The sequence below is a fragment of the Natator depressus genome, chromosome 10 (genome assembly GCF_965152275.1).
Source record: "Natator depressus isolate rNatDep1 chromosome 10, rNatDep2.hap1, whole genome shotgun sequence".
In the NCBI taxonomy this organism is placed as follows: Eukaryota; Metazoa; Chordata; order Testudines; family Cheloniidae; genus Natator; species Natator depressus.
In genome coordinates this window covers 25,605,951-25,627,640 of record NC_134243.1, presented here as the reverse complement: position 1 = coordinate 25,627,640, position 21,690 = coordinate 25,605,951, and the positions used below count along the sequence as shown (strand labels likewise).

At 41.6% G+C, this 21,690-nt stretch overlaps 1 protein-coding gene across 4 annotated transcripts in view; it reads left to right on the top strand.

Annotated features, from left to right (window-relative positions):
• The window catches only part of ABAT (4-aminobutyrate aminotransferase), a 151,922-nt gene that overhangs the window by 84,388 nt on the left and 45,844 nt on the right, over nt 1–21,690 (top strand). For all 4 annotated transcript variants that reach the window (XM_074965482.1, XM_074965481.1, XM_074965485.1 and 1 more), the window contains exons 3-5: nt 3,659–3,756; nt 4,590–4,619; nt 6,211–6,328. In XM_074965482.1, the coding sequence (XP_074821583.1) occupies nt 3,659–3,756; nt 4,590–4,619; nt 6,211–6,328 (246 nt within the window). The remainder of the gene's footprint in view (nt 1–3,658; nt 3,757–4,589; nt 4,620–6,210; nt 6,329–21,690) is intronic.

The following is a 21,690-nucleotide window of genomic DNA, read 5'->3' as shown; positions in this document are numbered from 1 at the left end:
AGAGACCCTTTGTTTCTCTCCCTCCTCCCAGCTTTTGAAAGTATCTTGTCTCCTCATTGGTCATTTTGGTCAGGTGCCAGCGAGGTTACCTTTAGTTTCTTAACCCTTTACAGATGAGAGGATTTTTCCTCTGGCCAGGAGGGATTTTAAAGGGGTTTACCCTTCCCTTTACATTTATGACAAGCTAATTGGCTGTTTGTTGAAAGTTGTAAAAAACTGGATTGGATACATAGGCTGGGGCAAATAAGAATAGGTGTAGTGACACTGGGTAGGAGGAAAAGGGAATTGGGGAGGGAGACTGCAGAGGATCTTGTCTTTGAAATAGGTGATGTGTTCCTGCACAGACAGAAAGGGCAGCTCAGACTGAAGGAGAGACCAAGGCAGCAAATAGATGTTTGGATGGTGTGGTGAGACTGAGGGAAGAGAAATAGAGCTATCTGCCAATGAAAACTGCAGAGCTGGAGGAAGAGAGGATAAATTTGTGTCATAGGGTACATTATGATCTCATTCTCTGAGGGCAAAATTAAAGATTATTTTAGTCTCTTATCTGCCTTTTAATCTTTTTGACTTTATAGCTGAGCTACTAAATGTACAGCCCTTATCAGCTATGAATTGTGTTGCTTTTAATGAGCTTCAGAACCCTTATATCCAGTAACTTCTCTGATGAGACTACTTTGTCATACAGCCCACTGTTTATACCACTGCTAAACAGGAATGACACAAAAATGGAGTGACATTGTTTTCCAAACAAAGCTCATTAATAATGCACTTCCTTATGGTGTTGTCACTTAAACTAAGGTTTAGCACTCAGAATTAAAACTCATGAGAATAATTGTAGTCTGTGGCCAAAATTTTCCAAAGTGAGCAGCAATTGAGTACTCAGCTAGAGATTACTTAAACATGGCTGCCAGTCAGAGGCTGGGTGCTCTCCCCTTTTTGAAAATCAGACCTCTTTAAGGTGTCTCAAGCTGGGCACCCAAAAACTGAGGCATATAAAATTAAGTCATTTCTGAAAATCTTGGCCAAATGGTTCTGTTCAAAATTCAAGTGCACTCTGCTGAGAATTGCAGATGTGAGATTCCCTCCATTATTTCTTTTACTAAATATTTATTTCAAGCAAAATGACTCTAATAAGCTTCTCAAGCCCCTTCTGAATCTAAAATCTTGTGGGGGAAAGTGAGCTGTGGAATTCGGTTTTATTTTTCCACAATATAATTTATCTGCAGAAAAGTAGAGGGTTAGACAGCTGATAATACTGCACTCTGCTACAGGATGCTTTCCACATACCTCGGCATTTGCCTGCCTTCCCATATGTTTATCTTTCTGGAGCTCTGGTACATTCTGTTGTGTTTCACTTTAGGGGTGATTGGCAGATCTGTTCCTGGCACTCAATGTGATATTGTTGAATGGTAACTTCTACCTGTGCTCTGATGAATCCGTCTAGTGTCCATTTTCCACATATCAACCTGGTATAGGTGTGGTGCTACTAAAACGCTGAATCAATTACACCAATTGAGATTAATTTACAGGAGATAATTTTCTGGGGAATGGCCCTTGGGTACCGTGCAGCCAAAAATTGTGGATGAGAATGTTAGTTTGGTTGTACAGTTAATAATTTTGCTGTAGTTGAAGAGTACAGAGACAAGCTTGTTGTCTTTTTTTTTTTTTTCTTGGTTCCCTGATAATGCTCTGGCATCTGTTCTCTCCTTGCCCATCCTACTTAAATGGAGAGTACTAACATGCATGTTTAGAATTTAACATGGCTAGGTCCAAGTGTAACAGGGTAGTTTGCCCCTTGGGAACTGGGAGGGTTTAGGAACTGGAAGTTAATCCAACTCCTAATAAAGACAGTGGAAAGACTCTGTTTCCGATGGGAAACTAATCAATCCCATGTGTGGCCTTCAGGCTCCTACCTTGGTACTGTATTCCTTTGTTTCTTGACTTTAGGCACCCTGCTCTTAAGTGACAGGAGATATAAATAAATAAATAAATAAAGTGATTTTTTTTTTTTTAAATTGTGACGTGTCAAATTATAATCTGGAAAAATGTAACATTTAAACTGTTTTGGCCTGCATCCCTGAACATGGTGAGGGATTCCTCAGAGTATGTATCGCTTTAAATATCCTCTAGTGCTAAATTGTTGCAGTTCATTAATCTGCCCTCTGACAGGGTCATAGAAAAATTCACAACAAATGCATTTTATACTCACTCTGAATATGCACTTAATGTTTTACATCAGACGTTCAGTGAAGTAATTCTCAGTATTTGTGACAGTTGTCGGTATTCTTGGATAAAGTCCCATGTATGTATAATATGATCTAGCTATTTTTAGGGAAGTTGGTATTTATTAAACATTTTGGAATATATCCTGCAAATTGATGGAATGATTTTAGGGGTATGGTCTACAAATAATCTGTGGACTGATATGTGTAAGAGGAGGATACTGTGTTGGTAAGGACTGATTGATTGATTGATTAGTATTTGTACAGAGCATCACAAATGTAAAGCACGCTTATCTCACTGCTAACAGTTAGCAGTATCAGATTTGCAAAGTTTACTTTGCTTAACACTTTTGGTCTGTAAGTACTGCTTATTACGTAGTTTAGCACTCTGAATATTTTGTGTCCATGTCAGTACATACAGGAAATTAATGTGGACCCTTGACCAGAAACTGCACTGATCATGTTTCCTTGAATGTGATGTAAGTTTAAAAACCTTAAGATCCTACAAGATTTGCCTTGCTCTTTTTCCATCACATGTGAAAGCCTCAGATTTTACTCAGGAAATACCGCTTAGATTGTATCTTGTGAACTGTTTTACTCTTGAATATTAAACCTTACAGTTTTGGTGAGGACAACAGAAAAAGCTATTTTCTACATCCTTTAAAACCACACGCAAATCCTATATTTTTCAGAAGTTCCTTTAAAAAACTGGAGCAGTCTATTACTGATGAAGCATGGTAGTTTTCTGCCTTTCTGCTTCATTAGAGATGTCAGGTCTGTTATCTTTCCTCCATTACACGCATGGCTGCAGAGCAGCAGTCTACCCATAGGTCAGAATAAAGATAACCACAATATGACCCAGCTCTCTGAGCTGCAGTGCATGCTGTCTTAGTCATGCAGTATTCATTTGTTTAACAAAGCCATTTTTCTTTTCTGAGGTATACATCTTCTTTTACATCCTTAGAATTATTACTAAGCATACCGTAAGACCTTTCATTTGAGGATTTCATGGGAATTTTCAAATGGTCACTGTGCTTCTGCAGGTAGTGAATCACCTTCATCTTACAGATGGGAGTCCAGGGATAGACTTGCTCAATGTAACACATCAAGTCAGTAACAGAGATGGAAATAGAACCTAAGATTCCTGACTCCCATTCCCCCTTCTCTAAACAGTAGACTGTCTCCTCTTCTCTAGTGAAGAGCTAGGGAGGCCCATTTCTGATCTCACTTGTACTGGGATAATGCTACTGTCTTCCTTGAAGTTGCTCCTAATTTACATTGGTACAAGATCCGAATCGGGCCCTGAAAGTTTTCTTCACAGAGTACAACACATATGTCCTCAGCTATTGGATATTCTTATAAAGAAGAAGAATCGGATATTTTTATTTTGGGGGGAGTTTGTAATTTAGTTTTTTCATTGTTTTTATTTCTTACAGGGCACAGATTGATCAGTCAAACTGCAGCTAAAATTGATGTGGACTTTGATTATGATGGACCGTTAATGAAGACAGAAGTTCCTGGGCCTAGGTCCAGAGTAAGTTCACAAAGTGAGGTGGTTTTAGTCACACCCCCCCCACCCCATAGCCATATTTTGATTGACCAAAACACAGTATCAGGCCTGATATATAAAAACCGGGAGCTAAAGATTATTGTTATCCTAAATAAATATGATTACACAATACAGAGAATCCATTTTCTTTCAAGACCCCCAGAATGACAGACTAAAATGGAAGAAACAACACTAAAGAACACCAATGAGTGGAATTCCCAGCAGCAAGAAAATAACTGTGCACACACTTAGATCAGATTAGGAAAAGAGTTAGGCAAATGTCAGGTTGTCTGTCTGTCAAAATATTTTAAGACAAAACTCTCCTCCCAGATCTGCATGAAAGATCTCACCGGTAAAGTTCTGCTTCAGTAGTGTAACTTCAATGGTGCAAGTGGTACCATTGTACCAGGGCCCGCAAAATGTTGGGGAGGGGCAACTAAAGGAGCTGCTGGGGAAATGGCAGAGTATCTGAGTAAAGATTTGCAATGGCTGATCAGAGAGGAGATTTTGCCCTTTGTGTCTAACCTCCTGGTTTCTTAATGTCTGCTGCTAGTATTAAGAATTAGAAGCAAGTGAATCTAATGAAACCTCCCATCTGCAGGAGAGCAAAGTGTATTTGCTTGTCTCCCAGCACAGAACTGATTGTGCTGATTACAAATTGATACTTTAGTTTTGCAAGTGACATGAGGGTTTCAAGTAGCTGGACATTATTTCCTTCTGACGGAGTCAAGTGTTTAATAGACGTCACTAAAGCAGTTCAGTTGAAGTGTACAAACTATGTTTATCATGCTCTTGATTTTTTTATTATTTTCTTTCAGGAGTTAATGAAACAGCTAAATGGAATTCAGGTAACTCATCAAGTTTATTTTTTGCTGCCAATCTCTCAGCATTTCCATTTTAAAATCAGATTTTCTAGCTTTAGGTTCATAATGCAAAACTAGGCAAAAAATTTAAATCTAGGAGTAGTTGTAACAGACTAACAATATCCTATAATATCCTGAACAAACCTCATGGAATGAAGATAAACTTTATTGAATAAAGTTAAACATTATTGAATTGGGGTTAATACCTTTGGGGTAAACTGTATTACAAATGCAATTGTGTATGTGTTACTGTGGCATTGTATGTACTGTTTCAAATAGGGAGGGGATGCTAATATACTTCCTCCATGATCAGCCTTTGAAGCCATTTTCCCCACCCCCCGGACACACACATACTAGTTCAAACTGACTTCTCCAAAGAGTGACAGCCAATGGAAAGGACCTCTGGTCCACAGCAGGCCGCATCCTTAGGGAAGGATTGGAAGAACTTGACTTACTGGGGCCTATAAAACTGTGTGCTTGTTCTGAGCTGAAGCTGTCATGAACTTGTAACCACAAGGAACCCCGAGGGTGGGGTGTTGAAAGACTGCTCTTGCCTGAGGCCGTGTTAGAGTTGTGGTGGTCTCTGGTTAGCTTCTTAGCATGTGTGTAGGTTCTTTTATTGTTTTTATGATGTTTTCTCTGTAATGCTTTTTACCTTAAGAATAAAGTAGGCTTGCTTAGAAAGAGCTGTATGTTACTTATAACTGTAGCAATAAGTCTGTTATCAGTGTCTGAAGAGAAAGCAAGCAGGTTTGTTTAGGCAGACTGTCATTGCTGGGAGTAACACAGGGGATTGGGCCACTGAAGGGGGAATACTGGTGTAATTGCCCTGAATTGTGACAGTAGTATTTTATGGTTAAATTATTGTACAATGTTTAATATAAAATAACTCTATAACAGTTTTAAAATGCTGAAATGTTTTGTGAAGTCAGTGTACCCTATTGTTTATTATTTACCTCTTTAGGGATTCTGACTTAATGTGGTGATTTTTTTAATTGCTATTAAACAGAGGATATGAGCATAGGAATCTTTGATCTTAAAAGTATGTCAGTATAACTATATATTTCTTTGACCAAAAGAGCAATTCTGCAATGTGCACACTTGATTTATGTGCAGAAACCATACCCTTGCAGTTCAACTTTACTCACCAACTGGCACATGCAAGACCACATGCACACAGTGTGTGTGTGCGGATTATTAGAGGAACAGATTGAGTCAGGAATACTGTGTTTTATTCTCTGTTCTGCTACTGACTCAGTATTTGACCTTGGGCAAATCATTATCTTCATTTAATTCACTGATGCTTGTAAAACACCTTGAGAGCCTTCGATGAGGAGGTGTGAAATACTGTACTGCATTCTGTTCCCTCCTGTGTCTCTACTGCACTTCTTATTAAAATCCCATTTTTGTAAGAGGCTACAGTAAACTTAATTTCCATACAACACAGATGTGTATGTTTGTATTTTATCAATACTTTTTAAAAGGTTTTATTGTATATGTCCCCCATTTACTGTCTCCAGATTGAACTGAATATTCTGCCACTTACTAGATTTATTGGTTTATTTTTTCCTGTAAGAATGCAGAAGCTGTGCACTTTTTTTGCAATTATCAAGAGAGCCGAGGGAACTACCTTGTAGACGTAGATGGCAACCGCATGCTGGATCTCTACTCTCAGATTTCATCCATCCCAATAGGTAAGAGCCAGATTGCGCTAAAGCTCTTGGTTTGCTATGGAACTGCTCCTTTCTCTCTCAGTCTCTGCTGGAGAAGCTGATTGATTAACAGTGAAATAGCTGACACCATGTATGCCTCATTGCAGTCACAGTGCTTCACTGCTCTATATTCCATAATTGCATCTCTATATAGCTGGAGGATCTGCTTTAGGATTCATACACATGGCTCACTTGCAGCATATATTGGGACCCAGAAGGAGCCATAATATTAGTCTTGGATTGAATCACGGGGGGTGGAGGGTTCTATAACTTTTAAAACAAGTTTCTTATTAAATTTAATGGCCTAAATGCAATATTTGAGCAAGCATATTGCCTTAAAGACACAGCTGCCCTTCTGAGACAAAGACTGTCCTCCCACTCAACCTCTTCCCAACTGCAGACAAAACACATTCATTTGAAGGCATTCTTATCCTCACATCTCTCTTCTGTAGATACCAAACATGTTGCGTCTGAAATCCATTTTCTCTAGTTCCTTATGAGTCTGTGTGATGAAATACGTTATTGGCATACTGTGGGGCTAGCCCTGCAGAGTTCCCTTGGTGTTATCATGTACCTGATCAGTGCTAGCCCACTTTGTACATTGTTTATGTTGATCACAGCAATTGAAACAATTTGGTTCTAAAGTATTTAAGCTAGGTCATCCTATATGGACTTGCTAGATATGTTTGCACATCATTACACTTGAGAGAATCCAACGATGTTGTTTAAATCAAGTCTTGTATTGCCAGTAGTCAGGTTCATGACTACTTTCTCTTGCTGTTTTGGTCCCCTAACATACTTTTGTAAAAGGTCACCTGGGGAGTGAGTCTGGAGGTTTAGAATAGTAGAGGAAGTATTTACCCTCCAGTTTGAAAGGTCAGATGCGTTAACCAAAGTTATTAGCATATGCCAACTGGTTGCTGATCTTGAGCCAGGTCCTAGAGGACAGGTGTCTACACTGGAGAAACTACCTCTAACTGTCCTCCTGTTGACACTCTCAGCAGAGAGGCTAAATGGAAATGAGAACTGAACCTCACTCCCATCCTTAGAGGTGGTACATCTGGGCCACTACTGTGGCACATTGATGGGAAGTGCAGGGAAAGCTTGCTGTACCCCTACTGCATTATACAGTGGATGGAAGAGTTTGCTATCTAGGGCTGTCAAGTTGGCACCGTTCATCTAAATTCACTAAAACAAAGGTTCTTTTGGATGCAATGAATTCAGTATTTTAACACCACTTTCATCTTCTATGGCTGCTGGTCCACTTAATATTGCTGACCTGAACTGGGACTGAAATAGCAGATAGCATTTCTGTTTAATGTTTGTAAAGATTGTAGAAGATGGAAAACACCATATAAGAGCTAAGCATTGTTGTCAAAACATTTAATTTAAAAGTTTGCCATTTCATAGCCTCTTTTGAAAACAGTCCAAATATGTAGCTTCCAGATGCGTAGGCTGCATTAATTTGATTGGACTTTGAGGTGTGGCGGTGCCCCACCACCATGCCAGATTGGGCTACAACGGGCCAGAGTGGCTGCGCAAGGTGGCAGTCAATCAGGGAGGGCCTGTTAGAGAGCCAATCAGGGCCAGTATTACAGCCAGCCAATCAGGGCTAGGCTAGGCCCTATATAAAGGCTGCCCAGGAAGGGAGCAGGCAGTCTCTCCCAGACCTTCAAGGGAGAAGGTCTGTCTCCTGAGCAAAGGAGACCAGCATCCAGGACAGCGCAGTGCTGGGCAGGCTTGGGGGAGCTGAGGAGAGGCTCAGGCCCTGATAGAAGGGCCCACACGACAAAGTGGGTATTCACCCACTCAAGCTTATCCTCCAATATGTCTGTTAATCTATAAGGTGCCACAGAACTCTTTGCCGACACTACAGACACTCCTCTGTGATACCACATGAGCCCATGGTAACACACGTGCTCTGATACTCTGGAGACCTGTGGCCTCAGTACCCACGGAGAGACAATTACTGTACCATCTCTAAAATAATGGCACCAGCAATCTTTCTGTACTGGGCACAACAAAACTCTCATTTAGGGAGTGCTCTGCCCAACTATCGGTACTGACAACATCCACAGACACTCCTCTGTGGTACCAAATGAACCCATGGTACTGCATGAGCTCTGGTAACCTGGAGACCTGATGATTACGGAAGAACCACAATCCCCATTACGTGGTACCAGGACCCCGGTATCGAGCACATCCCGACACCCAGAATCGCTCTTGGCACCAGGCTGTATACTGCCAATACCCCAGTCAGCGGCACCCTTGCCCACTGACAAATCTGGCACTGGCCAGGAGGAGATCATTCCCTAGCCCCTCATCGTGGCCCACCATCACACGACAAGGGTCCTCCCCAGTTCCGTCAAGCCAACCTACAATTGAGGTATGGGCCCCTTGAGGTAAGCCCACCGCCCATGCCTGCCTTCCTCCCTCTATCCCTCAAGGCCATGTTGTAACTCTTCGGCGATGTACACACACATGTCGCGACCATCCCCGGTGTCTCTCAGGGAGAGTACACCAGATGGTTTTCTACAGCCTGGCTGTCCAGAGCACTTGAGCCAGGGTAGGAGAAAGTTTTTTCAGAACAGGAAAAAAGAACCCAAAGAGGAAGCTACCTCTCCAGCACACTTCTCCCCATCCTTCCCAGATGAGGCTGTGCTGCCCACCTCTCATTACTAGGTGAAGATTTTAAGAACTTTCTGGATCTTACCAAGAGGATGGCAGACGAGCTGCAGATTCCCCTACAGGAGGTGGCAGATACACATCACAAGTTGGTGGATATTCTGCACACCACCTTCTCATCTAGAATTGTCCTCCCAATTAATGAGGTGATTCTAGATCCTACCAAAGTCATCTGGCAGACACCAGCCTCCATCGCACCAACCTGCAACAGAGTGTAAACAAAAACAACCCTACATCTCTACCCAAAGAGGCAGACTTTGTTTTTCAGCATCTGCAACCCAACTCAATCATAGTGGATGTGGTTAATGCACGAAGCAAGCAACATAATGCCAAGTCAACTCCATACGATCAGCCTTGGCAAGATGGGGTATTCATCGACAATGTTATGGTTTAGAGTCATAAATTACCAAACTGTCATGGCAAAATACAATTTTATTAATCATGGGAAACCCAGTATGTTTCTGGAACATTTCTGGAAACACAAAAAGAACAGATTCAGACCATTCTTAGAGACGGTCAGTTAATAGCCAGACTGGTCCTAGAAACACCACCTGATGTAGCTGTTACAGCTGCCCATCCAGTCTCCATGACAGTGGTACTGAGGCGGGTTCTGGTTTTTGTGGTTGTTGGCTACATCTCTCTAGATTGCCCAAAGAGCTACAGAATTCCAGTTTGAAGGGCTGAACTCTTTGTGGAGAAGACAGATTTTCTCTCCACATCCTGAAGGATTCTCGGACCACAATACACTCCTTAGGAATCTACACTGTGAGACAGAAGAGAAGATATACCTCTCAACCAGACCACAGGTCACAATCTTCTCAATACCCACCATCTCAATGCTGTTATGAGCCACAGTTTAAGAGGCCCAGGGCTCAAAAGTGGGAACAGTCTGCATCCCAGTCCGTGACCTCTCAAACTGCCTCTTATAAGCACTTTTGATGAGCTGGTCGAGGGCCTGAACAATGATAACTTACAGCATCAGCTGCCATCTGTACACCCGTCACGCCACTCAGAAGTCACCTTACCCTACTTCACAGAAGTTAGGACCAGCTCTAGAGCAAAGAGATTGATTTCTAGCCCTGAACCACAGGGTGCCTACTTCCATATCTCAATACAGCCATCGTACAGGAGATTTCCTACTGCTTACCTTTGGGGCAGGATCATTATCAGTACAGACTGCTCCACACAGGGTATTCTCCAAGGTTCTCTTCTTTGTAGTGGCATACTAACCCCGGTACAGTGGCTGGACTTTATCAGCACCAACCTGATGCAGTACGAGTGAGAGCGCTCCTCTCACTACCCACATTCACCACCCTGGTACACATGTCTCCCTAATACGCTGGGGAGCTCACCTACACAACAACAAGGTTCAGGACAAATGGCCTTCAACAGAAATGACCTTCCATATCACTCTTTTGGGGCTAAGTGCTGTCAGGAGTGCCTGTGCGCACACTCTGCCTTTCTTCAAAACCAACACACAAAGGTCATGATGGACTTAATGTTACCTGTATGTTTTGTATAAACAGACAAGGAACTGCCAGATCTTCCTCCCTCTACAAGAAAGCACTCAAACTTTGGAATTGATGCACCCATCATAGTGTGCTCATCTCAGCTGTCTGTCTACAAGGGATACAGAACGTGACAACCAACAGTCTGTTGGAATTTTCTCACAACAATGAGTGTGTACTGAATTCAGAGGTGCTTCAAGATATATCCGCCCTTTGGGGAACCCTGCCTATGGATCTCTTCGCTACTTAATGGAACAAGAAAGGTCCTTGTTACTGCTCCAGGACTGGTCTTGGGAAACATTCACTGGAAGTTGCCCTCATCTTCCCATGGGACAGGGATCACTTGTATGTCTTTTCCCAGTTTCCTACTCTATCCAAGATTCTGTTGAAAATTCAACAAGACAAAGCGAGAATTATTCTGATTGCCCCTCTTGACCATGATAAGTCTGGCTCCCTTACCTGACACAGATGGCAATATGCCCTCCTGTTTGTCTTCAGCCCTCTCAAAACAATGGGCTGACCCTTCACCCCAACCCGTGGGTCGTCCGCCTCCAGGCTTGGTTCCTTCTTAGTTCCAAGGCTTAGAGGCAGAATGCTCTGACGAGTGGAAAGATGTGTTGCAACACAACCACAAGTTGACCACTCGACATACTTATCTTCAAAATGGAAATGACTCCCAGTTTGTGTCATTCCAAACACACAGACCCAACCTCATCATTCCTCCCTCTGATTTTGCACTACATTTTAAACTCTCACTCAGCTCCCTTAAGATACATCTTGTGGCGAAAAGGGCTTCCCACTTGGTGTTTGCTCACCCACTAATGCGTAGATTCTTTAAGGGCATTGGGAATCTCTTCCCCCGTGTGACACCACCCGTTCCAGCCTGGCTTTGACTAGACCTCCCTCCGAGTCCAGGGCAACTTGTTCTCTCACAGACTGTCCATGAAGACAGCATTTCTAATTGCCATCACCTCAGCTAGGCACATAGGAGAAATAGTGGCCCTGATCGCACATCCATCATTCACGGCCTTTTTTTTTTTCTTTTAAAGACAAAGTAACTCTAAGGCCATATCCCAAGTTTCTCCCTACTTTTTCTGCACTTTCCATATGAATCAACAGATCCATCTCCCTGTTTTTTTCCAAAACCACATTGTGACAACTGGGAGACAATTGTGCATATGCTAGATATTAGAAGGACATTAGCATTCTACTTGGACAGGACTAAGGACTTCAGGAAATCTCCTAAACTCTTCCTTTCGTCCACAGAAAGATCCAAAAGCACTGTGATATCGCCTCAAAGACTATCAAAATGGGTCTCTAGTTGCATTAATTACTTATCAAGGGCACAACTTACTTCTGTCCAGAGTCCATATGCACTCCACAAGGTCAGTTTCTACCTCAATCACATCCCGTAGGGATACCCCTATTTCAGCAATCTATAGAGCAACGACTTGGGCCTCTGCCCATACTTTCGCAGAACATTATGCAATCACTGAAGATTTGGCTGCTGACACTATCTTCGACTCCAGAGTATTCTCTGTAGTAAAAGACTCCACTCCGAAGTCCCAGCCTCCAGTGGTGGGTACTGCTCAGGAGTCACCTGAAGTGGAGCACCCATAGGGACACTACTCAAAGAAGGGGAAGTTACTCACCTTGTACAGTAACAATGGTTCTTCGAGATGTGTGTCCCTGTGGGTGCTCCACAACCCACCCCCCTCCCCTCTACTCCAGAGTTCTCTATAGGGCTCTGTGGTAGAGAAGGAAGTGGGGGGTTGGGGAGTGTTCTCCCGTGCAGTGCTAAATAGACTCGAGGCAGACCACAAGGGAGGGAGAGCACATGTGTGGGCTCAATGGGACACTGCTACCAAAAATCTCCGATTAAAGGTGCAGGGGCACACAGACACGTAAAGTGGAGCACCCATAGGGACACAGATCTCAAGAACCATCGTTACTGCACAAGGTGAGTAACTTCCTCTTTCTTTGTTGTTTAAGTTTGTACTTCAATCCACAAAGAATTGGAAAAGGAAGCAGAGAACCAGTTGTGGAATCTAATATAATAAAACTGCATAAAAGATTAGGCTGTAGTGCTGATTTAAAGTTATGGTGGCAGGCAGACTGATGGGCAAGGGACTTAAGGATGGAGTTGTCAGACTGTGGAAAACGGGGTTAACTTTTGAGAAATATTTCAGTGGAAAGGAAAATCAGGCAGTGATCCAAGCACAATTGCAAAGAATGCAGATTTATGACCACTGAGTGATCAGTGTACTTGCACTGTATACATGTTACTTCTGACTTGTTTAAGGAAATATTTCTGTTGGAAGAGCACCAGCAAAAAGTTCTGGGGTAACTAGAAAGCTAGGAGATATACCCTATATAGAAATTGTGATAATTCAATCACCACCTCATGTTTCGCTGAATCCATAGTTTAGCAATGTTTGAGTCATTGCAGCATTTGTAAAGTCCTAAATCTTTGAGTTAATCTTTTTGCAATTATGTTGTCAAATAACATGCTTTGCACATTGCACCTTAATAAATGTATAGCATTCCAGAACTCCTCACTACTTGCACCTTATTCCCATTAATACAATTGCCGTGCTTTCTCTCTGAGGCCGCTTTTGGGAAATCAATTTAGTTGGCTCTAATGTGGAAGTAGAGTGGTTTTAGGGGACACTGTGTGTGTTTCTGCACTAAACAACATCTAATCTAAATGGATTTGACCCTGGATTTGTATAAATGAAAATGAGTTTGGTATTATGCTAGCCTCCCATTCATCTACATCACAAAATTGCCACGTGAGACAGGGGTCCTGGGGAAAATATAGTGTGTGATTATGTAATTAAAAATTGCAGCATAATACATACAAACAAGGGGGCCAAATTGAGGTTGTAGATAGGAAATGCCAGAATTAATGCTAACTTTAAAGTGCTTGACTTTACAACCTTAATGTTCTTTTAACTTGTAGATGTGCAAAAAGTTGTTACAGTATATATGAAATATTTTTTTCATTTATTGTATATCCTTAGATTTGAAATATATGTCTGGAGCACATATGCCATGCTTATTGGAAATCATTAAGAAAAGGATAGATAAGACAGAAAATATCATATTGCCTCTATTTAAATCCATGGTACACCCACATCTTGAATACAGCATGCAGATGTGGTTGCCCAATCTCAAAAAAGATATATTGGACTTGGAAAAGGTTCAGAAAAGAGCAGCAAAAATGATTAGGGGTATGGAACTGCTGCCGTACGCGGAGAGATTAATAAGACTAAGGGGGGATATGACAGAGGTCTACAAAATCATGACTGGTGTGGAGAAAGTAAATAAGGAAGTGTTACTTCTCAGAACACAAGAACTAGGGGCCACCAAATGAAATTAAAAGGCAGCAGGTTTAAAACAAATAAAAGGAAGTATTTTTTCACACAATGCACAGTCAACCTGTGGAACTCCTTGCCAGATGATGTTGTGAAGGCCAAGACTATAACAGGGTACAAAAAAGAACTAGATAAATTCATGGAGGATAGGTCCATCAATGGCTATTAGCCAGGATGGGCAGGGATGGTATCCCTAGCCTCTGTTTGCCAGAAGCTGGGAATGGGCAGCAGGAGATTGATCACTTGATGATTACCTGTTCTCTTCATTCCCTATGGGGCACCTGGCACTGGCCACTGTCGGAAGACAGGATATTGGGCTAGATGAACTTTGGTCTGACCCAGAATGGCTGTTCTTATGTTCTTATTACTGGAGTCAGATGATGGCATTCATGAAAGATATCTGTTGGTGTATGTAGTCCAGATCCTTTAAGAAATTTGTTTTTCAAATTGTGTACTAAACGCTAATTATCTTTTTAAGTTGTTCTAGTCTTCACCATATTTTGCATGTAATTACCACAGTAATGGGAGCATTATCAGTTCTTAGATGCCTATCAGGAATGTGCAAAAGGAGATGGCTTAATATTTGAAACACAAATTATTCCAATTAGAAAACAAATCTGTTAGGATAAAATCACCTTTGGTACAAGATCTCAAACAACTCTGTAACTTAATAATGAAAAATACCTGACAACTCGAACTCCTTTGCACGTGAAACCTAAAATGTACAAATAAGATGAGAAATGCTGGTCTTGCTTAGTCAATGGAAAAGAAACTTCCATAACAGATGATTTAAGTAGACAATGGTATTTGCCCATTGCTGTGTATCTTTAATACCACATGGCTAGCATCCTCTTCTGGCACAGAGCAAATGGGTTGGATTTTTCCATAGTATATGGTAGCTTAGGTCACTATATTGTAGCTAAGTCAAATTCGTCCCTCCATTTTTCTCTTTCTTTTCTTCTTTTTGGTAAACTTCATCCCGTCTACACATCTGAAAAAACAAGTAATAATTCTTCCCCAAAGTGTAAATTAGACAAATCCTTTCCCAGTTCGTTGTAAAAAAAGTGAGTATGTTTGTTGAACTACATTGTTACCCAGAAGTGATTTATATGAACATCTCTGTTATCACACTGTAGCTATCTAATGAGAAATGGGAAGGAAAGAGTTAATTGGATGCATGCTGTCTACAGTGACGAAGTTCAGTCAACTTTGGGTGACATTCTTGGAGCAGGGTTAAAACATGGAAATGAGACTTATGGGAAGTGAATGGAATTTGATGATATGCCCATCCAAGGTGAAGGAGGGGGAATGTTTGATATATCCATTCTAATACTTTACATAATTTTCAGTGGTGAGCTTCAAGGATAGAAGAGAGTATGGCTTGGAATTAAATTTTTCCGGGCTGTTCGGCTAGTCAAGTGTGGCTCTTCCTTCCCCCATTCCTGTTCATGAAAAACAGAACTTTGGCAAGTCTCACTTAGCCCTGATCTACACTAGGGGGTGATCAATCTAAGTTACGCAACTTCAGCTACGTGAATAACAAAGTCGATGTACTTAGATCAACTTACTGTGGTGTCTTCTCCGCGGTGAGTCGACTGCTGACGCTCCCCCTTTGACTCTGCCTGTGCCTCTCACGGCGCTGGAGTACAGGAGTTTAGGGGAAAGTGCTCGGGGATCGATTTGTCACGTTTAGATTAGACACGATAAATCGATCCCCGCTGGATTGATCGCTGCCCGCTGATCCGGCAGGTAGTGAAGACATACCCTTAGTTTGATTTTTCATAATGTAGTATTCAAGAAATGAAAGACAAAATGGAGCTCTGCAGCTGGTTGAAATAAATCCAGGATTTTATCTGATAGGTAATGAATTTCTCAGAATTGTAGTAGATCATCCTCTTGTCAACTGATGAGGATGATAGAATATAACTGCTAAGTGAATTTAATGACAGATAGACTGCATCAGAGATTTAAATCCTCTGCTCTCAGAACAAGTACAGCACAGACAGTGGAAGTGCAGCACCCATTTACATTGCCCTGTCACTGTGCCTCCAATCTGAATCAGAGAGATGATCTTTAGGGGCAGTTCATTATTTGTGCCCATCCAGTCCTTAGCACGTCATGACTTTTGCGATATGAACAGATGTGAACTAAGAACTTGGGGCATGCTTTATATTAGGGTACATTTATATATAGTTTATAATGGATTAATAACTGATTGATAAACATCATAATAAATGCATAATTAGGTGTTATGGAATCCAAGAGATAAAGAAGTTGCTGCTAATCACATCAGGAGGTATTATAGGTTACAACCATCTATAATACATATTGCTCATGTCTATAACATCTATTCATAGTTTATTAACCCTCTATAAACTGTTTACAAATGTGCCCTTCGTATAGTGAGTGACTAGAATTGGGCTGAAACCCACCAACTCACCTCTATCTACACAGTGAAACCCCCAGCAGATAGAAAGGACTTCTGGACTTTACTTTCTTGGTTCAAACCAGTGACCTAAGTGTAGAAGACTCCCTAACCTGTTACCAGTCCCCTGAGTCATCCATTTCCTTTAGTTCAATACTTTTAAAGTCTGCTTAAGGAAGAGAGATTTAGCTATCTGATCTGTCTGTTATATTCCTATACTGTGTCTTCCATATCTGTTGTAGGCAATTGGTGAGTTTGAGAGTTTGATACATATAAAAGCAAGGAGAGCCTAACATCAAAGGCTGGAGCTGGGTGTAATGCGAGTAATCACTATTGTTCCTATTCTGGGCCTTTCTTAAGCAAGAACTAACTGTGCCAGTGGCTTAAAAATGTGGCCACAATGCCACAGACGTATGATGATAATGGCACCAACTCCTTTTTGTAATGACCTTAGTCAGATTTTTGTATTTCAGCATTAACCTGCTTCATTACTATACATTCTCAACAAATGAACATTTAAAATTATACCAATCTTCCTCTACGTGCAATGCAGCAAAGTCATTAACTATATCAGTTTCTGTAAATTTACAAAAACATGCTGTGTAGATATAAATACCTATATACTGGTATAACCGCGTCCATGCTCAGGGGTTGTACTGCTTTAAATTTAGTGGTTTCTAAACCAATGTAATGTGGTGCAAAAACTGTGTAGACATCCCTAAGAAAGTATGTGGGCTCTTTTCCATTAGAAAAATCCTCTCCTCCATTCTCACTCTGTCCATATGAAGTTGTAAGACATCAGAATTCATTGGTAGTGCTCTTATTTCAGCACTGGGCCCCTTTCTTCAGTGTCATCCTTGCCTCCGCAATCAAGGAATCTTTAAACTTTTTTTTTATTTTTAAGTGCTCCAAACAATTCCCCTGGCCTTTTTTACACCCTTCAGCTTTCTCATACAGTGACATGGTGCAAACTAGCTTTTCTCTACTCTGTACAGCACAGCTCTACCTCTTAGGATCTGCTTTGGGTATCAGAAGTCATAGCTGATTACCATGAGCCCAACTCTCATGCTCCAAAAGCCACTTGTTTTGCTCCCTAGGGAGCATGGTGAAAATACTGCTCTTAAGGAACTGTAGTTTAGTTCTTGACAACTGCTCAGGGTATGGATTTAAAATGTGCAGAAACAGCAAGCTTCCTGAACTACATATATTTAATAGATTTTATAGATCTTTGTTGGAGATCTGCTATGAAAAACAACATAATGTCAGTAGAGATGAATGGCCAGACTGGCCTCTAGGAGCACGAAGACACTGAAAGACACGTGGCAGATGTTGGTGGAGCGAGGCTGTAGATTGCGTGTTTTGGAAAACTTGAGCAAAATTATGTCAAAAAGTCAGCATGAATGTGAATACTTGGATCAGGACACTAGTCTTTTGTACTTATCTCTCTGCAAGTAAATCCGATAAACCTTGCATGGATCTGTTAGACTTTGTACCCCACAAGATTTAATAATGGACTGCCAGGCAAGAACATCCTTATCGGCAAAGACTGAGAAGTAATAAGCTCCTGGGCAGAGAGATAAGAAATGAAGTTTGAAAGACTCTTTAGACTAAAGACACTGGACTATTTCCTGCCAAACACCAATAGCTAAAACAAGGCTCTGGGAGATGCATTCCTCATCACATGGGATGCGCTGCTTCTCTGTGCCTTTCCTCCCTTTCTCCTTCTGTTCTGAGTACTCCACAAGATCCTGGGGGACAGAGCCTATGTCATCATTATAGCTCTGACATGGCCACAACAGATCTGGTATATTTACCTCATTTGCATGATGGTATGTCCTCTGATCTCTCTCCATCCAACTCTGTGACTCCTTTCACAGGTTGCAGGTCACGTCCTCCATCCCAATCAATCTGCTCTACCAGAAAGCTTGGCTCCTCCATAGTTCTGGAATGTGGAAATAACCTGTTCGGAAGCGGTTAAACAAGTAGTCAGTTAAACAAGTACTCTTTAATAGCAGGTGAGATACGACTAGACACACTTACCCCCACAAATGGACTAGATTCCAATTCTGGTGTGCCTCCAATCAGGTCGAGGCAATGAGCGCTCCATTACCACTTATCCTGGACTATATTTTACACCTTAAGCAATTGGGGTTATCCACGAGCTCCATTCATGTGCATTTGGCAGCCATCATGACCTTGAGATAGACAGCCACTCCGTCTTCACCCACCCTCTCATGGAACGATTCCTATGGACCTCCAAAATCTTTACTCTCACGTACGGGATCCAATCCTGACTTGGAACCCTGGCCTCTTCCTACACTCTCTTACTAGACCTCCATTCAAACCAATGGCAATATGCTCCTATGTTCATTTATCTATGAAAACAGCATTTCTTGTTATAAGCTCTGCCTGGCGGGTTGGTGAAATTGGAGCACTTATGGCATACGCCCCATATACAATTTTTCATAAAGACAAGGAAACAACTAGAGGGTCATCCATTTTGGATCTGGGGTTGAGCAACAGGGATGAATTGGTTAGTGAGAGGGTCCCAGAGCTCATGCTGCAGCCCAAGCCCCAACATCTGCACCACAATTAAACAGTCGCTTAGCCCTAGCTAGCCCTGTGAGCCCGGGGCAGCCGCAGGTGTCTAACTGCAGTGTAGACATAAACTGGGAGAATGGGAGCCCTGAGGCTGCTGACTCAAGTGCCCTTGTTGGCAGCAGAACAGAATGCCACCTCCTTGCCATTCTAGCCTAAATGTCCATTATATTCTGCTTCTTGGACTTTTTCTTTGTTGATAATATTTATGTAATGATTAACTGGCAAGAAGAGGAACTGAGTTATCAATCTCACATGGATGTAAGTCCTTCTCAGAAATGCTTGGGGGACCACAAATCCAGCAGCCTGCTTTGGGGAAAGAGTCAGGCTTCAGGGACTCCACCTCAATTGTCTGGGGTTTGTGTGTGGAGTAGGGAAGCAACAGGATATACCAGAGGAGAGAGAAGAATGAACAATGTGAGGAGGGGGTCAGAATGGCAGGGGTTGGGGTGTGGAGAATAAGAAGAGGATGGCATGAGTTAGGATGGACATTGTGTGTGGATGGAAAAATGTAAGAGAATGGGGAGAGGACACTCTGAATTTGTGCTTTGGAGAAGGAGGGGGCATCTAATAAAGGCAGCATATTTACACATTTTTACAAGCAATATGAAAGTTAGTATCTAAGCTTCTTGGATAGTTTTCTCTGTTAATGTCAGCGTTCCATAGGGTTTAATCTGGAGGTCTCTCATACAGCAGGTAGTTTTTCAACAGCAGCAGATAATCACTTTATTCCCTCCAACATACCCCCGATACTTCCCCGATAGATTCAGTGCAAACTCAGTTGTGTTGTCTGTGGTTGGGTAACCAGATCTACTTTCTTCATAATAATCTTAAATGATTCCTGGTAGCATGACACACAATTAAAATACTGTTGAGATTTTACTCATTGTAGACCAAAATGTTCAAAACAGTATTTAAATTTTAAAATTGATCCTCTCTCATGTTAGTCTAATGTGTCAGTGCTTGGAAAGAAAAGATAGGCTGTTATAATGAAACTAGAACAAGGAATTTAGAGGCATGATGTGCTTAGTTATGACATCAATATGAAGTGAGACTGTCAATACCAAGGAAAATGAGGTTTCCAAATAACCAAAGAGAGGGAGTATAAAATAATATGCTGGTCCCTGCCTTGGGTCTTACATTATTTTAAAATCAGACTTTAAAATAGATATACTAGGGCCCCGGTGCTGCATATATCTACATGTCTGTTTACCCTTAAGCATGCGAGTAGTCCCATTGACAAGTGATGGGCATAAGTTAAGCATCCTTGATTTAGTTAGCCCTATCAGCAGCCTGCAATACTGTAATGTTTCTCTGTGAAAAGGGCAGAATATATTTTTTCAGTTTCAAATAGACTCTCTTGTTTTAGTTTAAGAAAGCAAGAAGGAACCCGGAGAGTGCATGGTCTCAGCTGTAATACGCCACAGCAACTCGGAAAACAGAAATGCTTCTGCAGACAGGCAGAACCATAGGAATTCGACGTTTCAGTACAGAGAAAATAAAATCATAAGTTACATAACATACATTAAAGCTACCACTGACCACAAGGCTTGATTGTCTTTCCTGCACTGACTTACTGTTGTTGATGGAATAGTATTTCAGAGGTTTGCTCCTTCTGTCTGGAGTGCTCAAAGAGTAGGTAATAGGTGCTTTTTCTTCCCAAGGGTGTTGTGTTTGGGGTTCCATTTTGTGACCGTTGTGTTCAGTGTATATCTGTGGCTGTTTAGGGAACATATTTTGGTCTGCAGTGATAACAGTGCTTTAGGTCTGCATCTCTTCTAATTTAAACAATGGGAAAGAACAGCATCTGATAGCAAAAGAAAGAGACTGGGTGCATGCGAACTGGCTGCGGCTCAGTTGAGTTAAGACAAATTGATGCTAGTAGGTAAGGAAAGCATTTGTTGAACAGGCTAAGGCTGAGAGTACAGCTTTGACTGCAGGAGTTTGTCTGGCTTTTACCAATATAGATACCTGTTTCAAGGTTACATTGGATCCATTACAGGCTGTAGATTCACAGATAAGAAGTAGCTACCACAGGTGGTATAGTCACCAATGGCTGGCAACATTTCTCTCCAAAGCAGACTATGCATCATTGATCAATGTCCTGTAACTCTCAGGCTAGATTATGTATATGCACTCTGGTTGGGGCTACCCATAACAAACACTTGAGACCTTCAGCTAGTATGGAACATAGCTGCTCTTCTCTTGAGTTTGGTGAGCCACAGTGAATTCATAACCCAATCTGCTCTCTGCTCTGCATTGGGTATCTTTCTGCAGGTGTGTGAGTACTTGACGTTGCACTCCATATGCTTTATGGAAATATGCTTATGAATATGACATAACTGGAATATGCTTTATGCTAAATACCCCTTGTATGGTGTCATTAGAAAGCTACTAAGTGTGTTCATCCTATTTGTTTCCATGTATTATTTCTATATCTGGAGTTAGGAGAATAAGATATAAACTTGTATCATTGATGTAAACCTATTAAGTGGAGGCCATTAAGGGTGCTTCAGAAACAATCAGTTGTAAATGGCCTTAGTTACTGGAAAGCCTTCCTTAGTACGTGTGGGCCAGCCCATGGGGAATGGAGACTAGGGGTTTTACAGTGATATGTGATCATGTCACCTGATAACGAAATCCGTCTTATAACTGGTACTTTTCCATTTAGAAGGAGGGGTGGGGACCCAGAGAGACAAAAGATTCCCGCCTTGTACCAAAGCTATAAGAGGGGGTGGAGCAGGACAAAAG